This window comes from Ornithorhynchus anatinus, chromosome 15, assembly GCF_004115215.2.
Source record: "Ornithorhynchus anatinus isolate Pmale09 chromosome 15, mOrnAna1.pri.v4, whole genome shotgun sequence".
NCBI classification, from domain to species: domain Eukaryota; kingdom Metazoa; phylum Chordata; class Mammalia; order Monotremata; family Ornithorhynchidae; genus Ornithorhynchus; species Ornithorhynchus anatinus.
Genome location: NC_041742.1, coordinates 5,451,104 through 5,462,232, shown reverse-complemented (window position 1 = coordinate 5,462,232; position 11,129 = coordinate 5,451,104). Strand labels below are relative to the sequence as shown.

The 11,129-nt window shown below is 52.3% G+C and overlaps 1 protein-coding gene and 1 long non-coding RNA gene across 4 annotated transcripts in view; one reads left to right on the top strand and one right to left on the bottom strand.

The window, feature by feature from the left end:
- Positions 1-1,206: 1,206 nt before the first annotated feature.
- LOC120638844 lies at positions 1,207-4,807 on the bottom strand. Its single transcript, XR_005660839.1, has 3 exons — positions 4,739-4,807; positions 2,248-2,273; positions 1,207-1,344 (listed from the first exon to the last, which is right to left on the bottom strand). It is a non-coding gene; the product is annotated as an uncharacterized LOC120638844 (long non-coding RNA).
- Positions 4,521-11,129, top strand: part of FAM20A (FAM20A golgi associated secretory pathway pseudokinase) — a 28,624-nt gene continuing 22,015 nt past the window's right edge. The window contains exon 1 of one of the 3 annotated variants that reach the window (XM_029079870.2): positions 4,521-5,029. In XM_029079870.2, the coding sequence (XP_028935703.2) occupies positions 4,716-5,029 (314 nt within the window). In that variant the 5' untranslated portion in view covers positions 4,521-4,715. Of the gene's footprint in view, positions 5,030-9,216; positions 10,424-11,129 lie in introns of those variants that run through there. The other 2 variants (XM_029079869.2, XM_007668054.4) reach the window with 2 other exon arrangements.

Genomic DNA, 11,129 nt, shown 5'->3' with positions numbered 1-11,129 from the left:
CTGAGGGTGGGGTGAATATCAAGTGCTTATGGACTACAAATCCAGGTGCTAGCGTGGCGCAGAAGGGAGAGGGCTCAGGGGAAATGAAGGCTTAGTCACAGAAGGCCTCTTGGAGGAGATATGCTTGTAATAAGGATTTGAAGGTGGGGAGAGCGACTGTCTGTCAGATAAGAAGGGGGAGGGAATTCCAGTCCAGCAGCAGGATGTGTGCAGGAGGTTGGCTTCAAGACAGGTGAGATTGAGGTACGGTGAATGTTGCTATTAGAAGTGCAAAGTGTGCAGATTGGGTTGTCGTAGGAAGTCACTGAGGTAGGGTAGGACGGGGAAAGGTGATTTGTAATATTTAAGTGCTTACTATGGGCCAAGCACTGTGCCAAGCATCGAGGTAGATGCTATCCAATCAGATGGGACACAGTCCAAGTCCCACATTGGGTTCTTACTAAATGGGGAGGGAACACTGGTTTTGAATCCCCATTTGACAGTTGAAGAAACTGAGGGCAGGAGAAAAAGTGACTTGCCCAAGGTAACCCAGTAGGCAAATGGCTCAACTGGGATTGAGCTCCCTGGCTCCTTGGTCCTGTACTCTTCCCACTAGGCCACACTGCTCTGTCTTCATCCTTTTTTCTCCTTTCTCCCCCAGCACTTAATATAGGTCTTTGCCCAAAGTAAGCACTCAGTAAGTATCTCTGAATGAATGAAAGTATCCCGTGATGGCCAGCAATGAAAAGCAGCTTCCATTTATTCCATCAGTAGCTCCCAGGTTGAAGTGAGTTTTGCTGCTTCTGGTTTTTTTGTTACCTTTATGGTATTTTTTAAGCGCTTACTATTTACCAGGAACTGCACTAAACACTGGGGTAGGTGATAATAATAATGATGGCATTTGTTAAGCACTTCCCATGTGCCAGGCCCTGAACTAAGCGCTGGGATGGATACAAGACAATGGAGCGGGACGTGGTCTCTGTCCCCTGTGGGGCTCACGGTCTCAATCCCCCTTTTACAGATAACTGAGGTAACTGAGGCACAGAGAAGTAATATGACGACAAAAATCATACAGCAGACAAGTGACAGAGCCGGGATTTTAGGACCCAGGCCCTCTGACTCCCAGCCCCGTGCTTGTTCAGCTAACCGGGCTGCTTCCCAGCACAACCCTCTGCTAATCAATCGGTGTTATTTATTGAACGCTTGCTGTGTGCAATCACTGTACTTAAGTGCTTGGGAGAGTACAATATAACAGGAATTGTTAGCATGTTCTCTGCCCCAAAACTGCTGGTTTTGCAGGCTCTAAAATACCTGGGATGTAAAGCTGCAGAGCTTCCAGGCCACCTTTATTCGAGCTCCCGGCAACTGGGGAAGAGAGAAAAAATTCAGAAACCTTTAAGGAGAGATTTCTTTCCTTTTTGCTGTTTAGTCTAAAGTAGAGGTCCCGGACACCACACCCAAGAGGGTGAAATAGGAGGTAATTTTCATTTAATTTGCATGTTGTTTGTTTATGTGCTCACTGATTATGCAGTCCACTTTTTCAGAAAATGTTCATGTTTAAAATGCTATTGCCGTTTGCCTTGAAATTGTCATTCCTCGATGTTTCCCTTCCTGTTCCTTCTCCCCCATCCACTCTCAATGATCCACAGCTCTCACCCCAGAAATATGGGGCAGAAAGACAACATGGGCTAGTGAATAGGACCCAGGAGACCTGAGTTCTAATCCTGGCTCTGCCACTTGGCTGTTTTGTGACCTTAGGCAAGTCACTTAACTTCCCTGTGCTTCAGTTTCCTGATCTGTAAAATGAGGATAAGATACCCATTCTCCCTCCCTCTTAATTAGTGAGCCCACTGTGGGACAGGGACTGTGACCTGTCTGATTCTCTTTTACCCAGCAGAATGCTTGGCCCACTGTAAAAAAAACTTTCTAAATACCACCATCATCATTATTATTAGGGAACTGTGAGTTCCGCATTGGCATGAGTTGCATGTTTTTTAGATAAGGACTCGTGGTGTTATTGGGGAAAGTGACGCTGGTGGAGACTGTGTTTTTGTGCCCGTAACCATGGTGTATCTGAGCATTTATGAGTTAAGCTGCGCCCAAATACCAGATTTAGGGAGATTCCGGAGTTGGTGGGGGGGTCAATGCCTCTTGCTGTGGGCAGGGAATGTGTCTGTTATATTGTATTCTCCCAAGGGCTTAGTACAGTGCTCTGCATACAGTAAGCATTTGGTAAATAGGATTGATTGATAGCAAGAGGCCACCCACCTCTGGTCAGTGAAGTGTGTCGTTCCCTGGGAAGGAGGATGGATGAAACTTGAGTTTTGAGCCAAATCTTGGGACTGCAGCCTGCTTGCCCGGGCAAGGAGCCAAGTCAGCTTCCCCCCGGGAAGAGCTTATAGCATGGAGATGGAAAGGGTCAGTCTGAAGTGGTCATTTGGACTGACCCAGGCCAGGATCAGGGTTGGAGGCCCCCAGGAGCCCCGTTTAAAGAAGCCTCTTGGTTGGAAAGATGGCAAGGCAGCGATGAAAGGGGATGATTTTTTTTTAGGGGTATTTGTTAAGCGCTTACTATGTGGCATACATTGTTCTAAGCACTGGGGTAGGTAAAAAATTAATTGGGTTGGACACACTCCCTGTCCCATACTGGGGGCTCACAGTCTAAGTAAAAGGGTGAACAGGCATCCCCATTTTTACAGCTGAGGAAACTGAGATATACAGAGAAGCAAAGTGACTTGCCCAAGGTCACACAGCAAGCAATTGGCAGAGGTGGGATTAGAACCCAGGGCCTTCCAACTCCCAGGCCCGGGCTCTCTCTCTCTTTCCACTAGACCACTCTGCCTCTTAGGGTTGATGTCCCAACCCATCCTCTATGGGTGGGAATCTATGAAGCCCAGTGAAAATAACACACAACTAGAAGTCGGAAGAGTGGGGTTCTAATCCAGGCTCTGCCACTTGCCTGCCGTGTGACCTTGGATGAGTCGCTTCTCTTCTCTGTGTCTCAGTTTCCTCATCTGTCAAAGGGGGATTCCATATCTGTTCTCCCTCCCCCTGGCCGGTGAGCCCCGGGTGTGACAGGGCCTTGGATGTATGCATATTGCATCTTCCCCAGGATCTTGACACATTGTGTCTAACAACTATGATTATATCTTACTATTATATCTATCATTATTTATGCCCACTTAAGTGACCCCAGAGGAAGGATGAGCAAGAGGGGCGATGGCCGAGGTCAGGCCAGGGGAGGGCGTGGAGCCTGGTGGAGGCAGGACTGGGCAGGGAGAGTGGGCCGGAGGTGCCCGGCGGGGCAGATGCCAGCGAGTAGTAGGAGGGTAGAGGTACGGGCTCCAGGCCAGGGATGGGGTGAAAAGCCGACAGGCCCATGTGGAGGGAAGGAAGGAAGGGAGGGAGGGCCAAAAGCGGCTGAGAGCCGGACCTCTTCCCCTGTCCCACGGAGGACAGTACGTCCGGGGCACCCTGGAGCCTCTGTTGCATAAAAATCCTCCCTTACCCTTTGCCCCCCTTGCTGCCCTTCCCTTGGCAGCTGCCAGGCCGGGACACAGCCTTCCTCCCTGCTTGCAGCTGCAGGAGCAGCAGGAGGAGGAGCAGCAGCAATAGGGGGAGCAGGAGGAGCAAGGAGGAGTGGGGGGCAGCGGGAGCAGCAGCAGGGGGGAGTAGGGGGGAGCAGCAGGAGCAGTAGCAGGGAGAGCTGGAGGAGGAGCAGGAGCAGCAACGGGGGAAAGGGAGAAGGAGGAGGAGCGGGGGGGGGGGAGCAGAAGAAGCAGGAGCAGCAGCAAGGGGAGAAGGAGGAGGAGCAGTGGGAGCAGGGAGAATAGCAGCAGGAAGACCAAGGGGAGCAGAAGGAGCAGGAGCAGCAGCGGGGAGGAGGAGGACGAGCAGGGGGAGCAGGGAGAGTAGCAGCAGGAAGAGCAAGGGGAGCTGAAGGAGCAGGAGAAGCGGGAGGAGGAGCAGGGGGAGCAGCAGGATCAGCAGCAGGAGGAGCAAGGGGAGCAGGAGGAGCAGGAGAGGGAGGAGGAGGGGGAGCAGCGGGAGCAGGGAGAAGAGCAGGAGCGGCAAGGGGAGCAGAAGGAGCAGGAGCAGCAAGGGGAGAAGGAGGAGGAGCAGTGGGAGCAGGGAGAATAGCAGCAGGAAGAGCAAGGGGGCAGAACGAGGAGGAGCAGGGGGAAGGGAGAGCAGAAGAAGCAGGAGCAGCAGCGGGGGAGGAGGAGGAGGAGGAGCAGGGGGAGTAGGGAGAGTAGCAGCAGGAAGAGCAAGCGGAGCAGGAGGAGGAGCAGGGGGAGCAGCAGCAGCAGGAGGAGAAGGGGGAGCAGGGAGAGCAGCCCCCTCTGGGAGAAGCTCCGAGCGCCGCAACCGTACTCCTCCCCGGGATCCAGCTGCCCTGCTCTCCTCCCTCCTCCTCCTCCCGGCTGTCCTCCCGGCTTTCCTATTGCTGCTCCTCCTCCTGCTCCTCCTCCTCCTCCTCTCCCTCTTCCCGGCTTTCCTATTGCACCTCCCGGCTCCCCCTCCGCTCCTCCTCCTCCTCCCGGCTCTCCTCCCGGCTTTATCTCTGGCTCCTCCTCCTCCTCCTGCTGGCCCCCGGGCTCACTGCCGGGACTTCACCTGGCGCGGGCGCCCACCCCTGCCCACCCCTGCCCTGCCCACTCCTGCCGACGGGCCATCGGAGGGTCCCGGTGCCCGTCCCGGTGCCCATCCCGGTGCCCATCCCGGTGCCCGGCGGGATGTCCCGCCGCCGCCCGCTGACCGTGCTGCTGCTCGGGGCGCTGCTGTCCGCCGACTTCTACTTCCACCTCTGGCCCCAGGTGCGACGGCAGCTGAGGCCCCAGGGGCCTCCGGCCTCCTGCCCCTGCCCCCCGGCCGGACCCCCGGGCCTTCCCCCGGCCGGCCGGGCGGTCACCCCGCCGGCCCCGTCCAAGCTGCGCGGCCTGCTGGCCCATCCTCTCTACCGCGGGCCGGTCCTGGGGGCGGCGGGCCCGCTGCTCGACGCCCGCGACGCCCTGCGCTACTACCGGAGGAAGCTGGCCCGCTGGAATAGGTGACACCGCCACCCCCGCCGCCCCAGACAGACCCCGGACAACCCCCTCCCCCAATCCCTTTCCGTGACCCCTCCCCGCCTGCATCCTCCCACCACCCCCATCCCACCCCGGGAGGATCCAACCAAAATTTCCATCCCCCTCCCACCCCCGCCCCCAATTTCACCCCAAAGCGTTTTCATCGCGCCCCCTCCTATTCCCTTCCATGGCCCCTCCCAGACTGTATCCCCCATCCCACCCCCTGGAGGATCCAAAGTTTCCATCCCCCTCCCACCCACCCCCAATTTCACCCCAAAGCGTTTTCATCGCCTCCCCCCGCATTCTCTTCCATGGCCCCTCCCGGACTGCATCCCCATCCCACCCCCTGAAGGATCCAACCAAAGTTTCCATCCCTCTCCCACCCCCTAATTTCACCCCAGAGCGTTTTCATCGCTCCCCTCCCCCCCCGACCCATTCACTTCCATGGCCCCTCCCGGCCTGCATCCCCCATCCCATCCCCACCCCCAGGAAGACCCAGCCAAAGTTTCCACCCAATCCCCCAATTTCACCCCAAAGCGTTTTCATCGCCCCCATCGCCCACCATTCCCTTCCAAGATCCCTCCCGGACTACATCCCCCCCATCCCACCCCCAGGAAGACCCAGCCAAAGTTTCCACCCCCCAGTTTCTCCTCAGAGCGTTTTCATCTCCTCTCTCACCCCACATTCCCTTCCAAGACCCCTCCCGGACTGCATTCCCCCCCAATCTCACCCCCCCCAATCTCACCCCCCAATTTCACCCCAAAGCCTTTCCATCGCGTCCACCCCTGCCCCGCACTTTGCTTTCCACCCTCAACTTTTTTCCCCGTAGTCCGGTTTCTCGGCCAGCCCCGGCCCTGAACTGGTTTTCCAGGATTTGCTTCCCAAAGGCAACACCCGGGAGAGGGTTGGATTAAAGCCCTTCTGAGTTTTCGGTTCAGCCCAGAGCTTGGGCTTAACCCCTTAGCGCTCCTCTCCTTCTGATGGTCATCTTCCCGTGTCCTAAATTCAAAGGAGGGCAGGACCCTGGAGAGGTAGCAGAGGTGGGAGGAGGGGTCTGGGTCGGGAGGAAGAGGAGAAGTAGCATGGCCTAACGGTAAGAGCCCAGGCTGGGGAGATGGAAAGACCTAGGTTCTAATCCTAGCTCCACCACCTGTCTGCTTGTCTGACCCTGGGCAAATCACTTCACTTGTCTGTGCCTCAGTTCCCTCATCTATAAAATGGGCATTAAGACTGCGAGCCCCATATGGGGCAGGGACTGTCTCCAATCCTTGTATCTACCCCAGTGCTTAGAAAAGTGCCATAGTAAGCACTTAAATACCATTTTTTTTAAAAAAAAAAAGAGGAGGAGAAAGGTATTCTTCAGTGCCGAAAGGGTCAGAGAATTTTCCTGGCCAATAATGGCATTTTATTAAGGGCTTACTAGGTGCTAGTAAGGATATAATATCACCAGACCGGACATAGACGCCGCCGTCCTGCCTGGGCCCCCTGGTCTGATTGAATCTCCATTTTACAGATGAGGGGAGGGGGAGCTCAGAGAGGTTGAGCGCTTTGCCCAGAGGCATACAGCTGTCCAGTAGCCCAGCTAGATCCCAAATACAATTTAGGACTAGTAGAACCTGCCAACCCTGTGCTCCTTCTACTAACTAGGCCACGCTGCCTGAGGGAATTGCCTCCCTGATCACCCTTTGAAACGGTTATTTTCTCCGGCTAGCATTTCAACTTGAAGGCAGTTTTATCACCTCCGGCAGTGGGTCTGCCTCACATGTCGGTCGGGCTGCACGCTTCCTCAATAGAAGGCGGCGATCCGGCAGGGTGTTAGAAAAGCTTCAAACCAAAATGGAATGGAAAATATCAAATATGTTTAAATTGGATGTTTCCCCAATGGAGACTTATTTTTGAAAAGAGGATTTGGGAGACAGAGTGCTTATGACTGGAAGCTTCCAGATTGTGATAAACAGCCTCTGTGGTGGGTGCAATGGACTAAATCGGAGAGAGAAGGAGTCGATCCCCATTAGACAGATGAGGTAACCGAGGCCCAGAGAAGTCGAGTGAGTTGCCCAAGGCCACGCAGCAAGCTGTCAGAGGTGGGATGAGAACCCAGGTCCTCTGAGTCTTTCCACCAGTGCATGCTGCTTCTCGTTTCTAAACTCCATTTCTAAATATCTCTCACCCCACTCTCTCCTTTTCTTCGAACAAGAGATTTTAAAACAGAAGGAAATCTGACCATTGTATGATCTCCATGGAAGGGAACGGAAGCCCTAAGCTTCTCCACCCCTTGTTGGAACTTCACTGTTTGTGCAGTTCCCCCAAAGGCGGTGCTTGTGAGGTTGGAGATAACTTTCAGTGGCTGTAAGCAAGAGAGAGAAGAATTTCATTTTCTTTTCCCAAAGAGAGAACCACTGGCCGTAGTCCCCGAAGCAAAGTTCAACTGCCATTCTACTTCTGTGGACATTGCCGCTTGAACCTGGAGAGGAAAACCAGAATAGATTGGTTGTTCACTGTGGGTCTTCCAGGGGCAATTTGCGAGTGTTCTGTGTGCTATGATATTTTGAGTTACCTTTATTTCCACTATAAATGCCAGTGGATACCTGACTGGCAAGGAATATTTTGATAAGGAAAAGAAAAGGATTGGAAACTTACCCCAAAGCAAGAGGCTTCAAGGACATAATAATTGTGATATTCATTCAGGGTTTATTGTGTGTCAATCACTGGACCAAGCACCTTGGTAGATTCAAGATAATCAGGTTGGACACAGTCTCTGTCCCATATGGGGCTCACAGTCAAAGTAGAAGGTTAGAGCAGGTATTGAATCCCCATTTTACACAAGAGAAAACTGAGGCACAGAGAAGTTTGGTGACTTGCCCAAGGTCACACAGCGGGTAAGTGGCATTGCTATTTTGATTTGGGGCAATGCTGGGGAGACCGGAGGCAAACCACTTGGGAACTCTTACCTTTATACCTCCAGTGGCTATTTTGGTTTAGCTGTTTAACCTGTTCTCAGTGTCACTTGGACACCGCAGAAAATACCCAGGAGGAAATTTGGGCAGCAAAAATCACTATCACCGACCCGCTCAGTTATCTATTTTGGACACGGTCCGCAAACGGTGCAGCTTGCAGTCCCCAAAAAACATTTAGCAATGAGAAATTATCTTGGCTCTAGAGGGAGATCGATGAGGTGGGTGACCTTGCTGCATTTGGTGGGTAAAGAAGAGTTCAGGGTTTGTGGGTGGGATGTGGCAGAGCAGATAAGAAAGCTTGACTCTCCGCTCCCAGCATCTATAAGTGAGATATAGATGCCGCAACAGGACACGGAGAAGAGACCGATTCAGGAAAGAACTGGTTTCTGACAAACTCCTCCATTCCCCCTTTGTTAGAAATGTCCTTGAAATGTCAGCGTGATCCCCCGGTAACTCCGATGGATCTGTCAGTCAGTTATATTTATTGAGCACTTACTGTGTGCAGAGGACTGACTGTCGTAAGCATTTGGAAAAGTGCAATGTAATGATTAAAAGACCCAGTCCCTCCCCGCAATGAGTTTACCGTCTAGAGGGGGTGAGGCAAAGTGGTGTATTTCACTTCGTGATGCTGCACATTTTGTTTCCCCTTCTCATTCCCAATCCCCTATTTCTGCTGTCAATTCCAACTCACCCCCCCCCTGCCCCGCCCCCCCCCACTCTTTTAATCAACCCATCAGTCTTATTGAGCGTTCATTGTGTGCGGGGCATAGTTCTAAGCTCTTGGGAGAGTATTATATCAGAGTTGGTAGACACGTTCCCTGACCACAACAAGCTTACAGTCTACCACCATCCCTGCAGATTCCCTACAAGCCCCGCCCCCGCGCAGTGTCCGAGATAACCCAAGCCCACCCCCTTTCCCGAAGTCTCTCCCACCCCCTCCTCATCATATATATATAAGACCACATTTTATACAATAGCCGTTAGGCAAAAACTTGGCTTAGAAATTGATTTATTAGCCACGTTGCCTTGAGGTTGGAGTCAGGCACTACTAAATCAGTGAAGTAGTCAACAGAACACAGTGCAGGATTGCCAGAATGATCAGTCGTATTTATTAAGTGCTTGCTGTGTGCAGAGCATCATCATGATCGATGGTATTTACTGAGCTCTTACGTGCAGAGCACTGCACTAAGTGCTTGGGGAAGTACATTGTAAGAGTCGGTAGATCCATTCCCTTCCCACAATGAGCTTACAGTTTAGAGATGTGTTTACAGTCCAGAAGTCCCTCTTTAACCCCTGGAACATGTTTCTGCCCACCCCCAAGCCTCTCGGAAATTTCTTAGGAAATTTTCCTTTATTTCTTGCAGGTGTTGGGGTCTTTTGCTTGAAAGATGACACTCTGATTGTTGAGATTTTTATCTAGGTTGTGGGGTGTGAAAAACTGACATATGTGAGAAAGGATTTTACTGTCAGTGGTGGCATCTTCTGAACGAAGGATGTCTCTCTCCGGATGTGTTTACATGCCCCTACTTTTCCCTCTGAATCAGTTCTTTAGTAACCTTGCTGTCTTGTCACACTAGGTCAGACGTATGAAGGACCAGCAATTGTGACTTTCTCATCCTTTCCCCTTTGTCATCGAATTCATTCCTTGTCCTCCGGGGACAGACATCTCCATTTCCTGTAGCTCCAGATTAATCAGTCCATCAGAAGTATTTGTTTATGGAGCGGTTCCTATAGACAGAACACTGTACTCAACACTTGGGAGAGTACAATACAACAGAATTAGCAGATCCACTGCCCATAACGAGATTCCAGTCTAGAGGTGAATCCATTTCCAGGATTCCGGTTGGCATTACCCGTCAGAAGCCACGCTCTTCCTTTCTCCTCCCACATACTTGCTGTCACAGCAAGAACACCCCGGCCCTGGATTCTGGTTTGAAAATCATAGCAGAGAGCCTGGGCAGCTCGTTAAAAGTGACAGTTGTTCCAGGAGGAAGGGGGAGCAGGTTGTCCGAGTTCTCAGAGATGCCCTCTGAGGGGAGGCTTTGACGAGTCTGGATAGGGCCGTGCCCAGGAAACGACAGAGGGGAGGGAGCGGTGTGGAGGAGGGTGAGAAAGAGACCGAGGGAAAGGAAAATGCAGAAACGCTTCATCAAACATCAGCTCCCATCTGCTGTCTGATCTCTCTTCCCGCACCCGTCCCACAGGCCTGGATTGGGCGGATCTGCCTTCCCCAAACCCGAGCAGTTTCTCGAGTCATCTTAATTGCTAACCGCAGAGTTGTGTGGGCAGCGCCCGCTTACCGTTTTGCAGAATGAGCCCTGGTGTTGGCTTGGCAGAGAGACCCAGCGGGACGTGGAGGAACCCATACAGGAAATGACTTTTCAAAACTTGACTGGAGACCAACTCCTTCTACCACAACTGGTGTGTGTGAAAAGCAGAGGTGGTGGGGCTTAGGATTTCTTCATTTCCTTAGGTCGCCCGAGCTGAAAACCCAGCCCTTTATTACAGTGGAGGCTCGTGTTTTTCTCCCATTCCTTGGGCTTTAAAGAGGGAGAAGGCACGCCACATAATTTCAATCCCACCAGGTTCCTGGATAAAGTAGGTTCTTTTAGAAGGCTTCCCCTGAGTGGTCCAACTCTGTACAACCCCATTTGCTTGTGTTCCCCCAGCGCTTAGTACAGTGCCGGGCACATAGTGAGTGCTTAACAAATACCACAATTATTATTATTATAGTAGTTGTGTCTATCTTAGCCTTTCTCCTCTGACATTCCTCCTATTGCCTGGATAATAGTGACAGCTTTCTACTGGGAATCCTACAATCTCTGGAACCACCGTCTATTTCTGTGGGGGCAAATACGGAAGTGGGGAGGGGACTGGAAACCAGAGTGAAGGAAGGCAAGGTGGGATGTTGTACAGTTGTAATGAAAACACTGTGAGCGCACGTGCACTGTGTCTGGCTTAGTTCTCTTTTGGGGAAGTAGGCAGGCTATCAGCTTTCAGGGGCCAATGGTTCCTCCAGGTAAATTCCCATGATATACTCATTTCCATTGGTAGAATGTATCAATCGGTGGCATTTATCAGCAGCAAGCAGTGTGGCCTAATGAAAAGAACATGGGCTTGGGTGTCA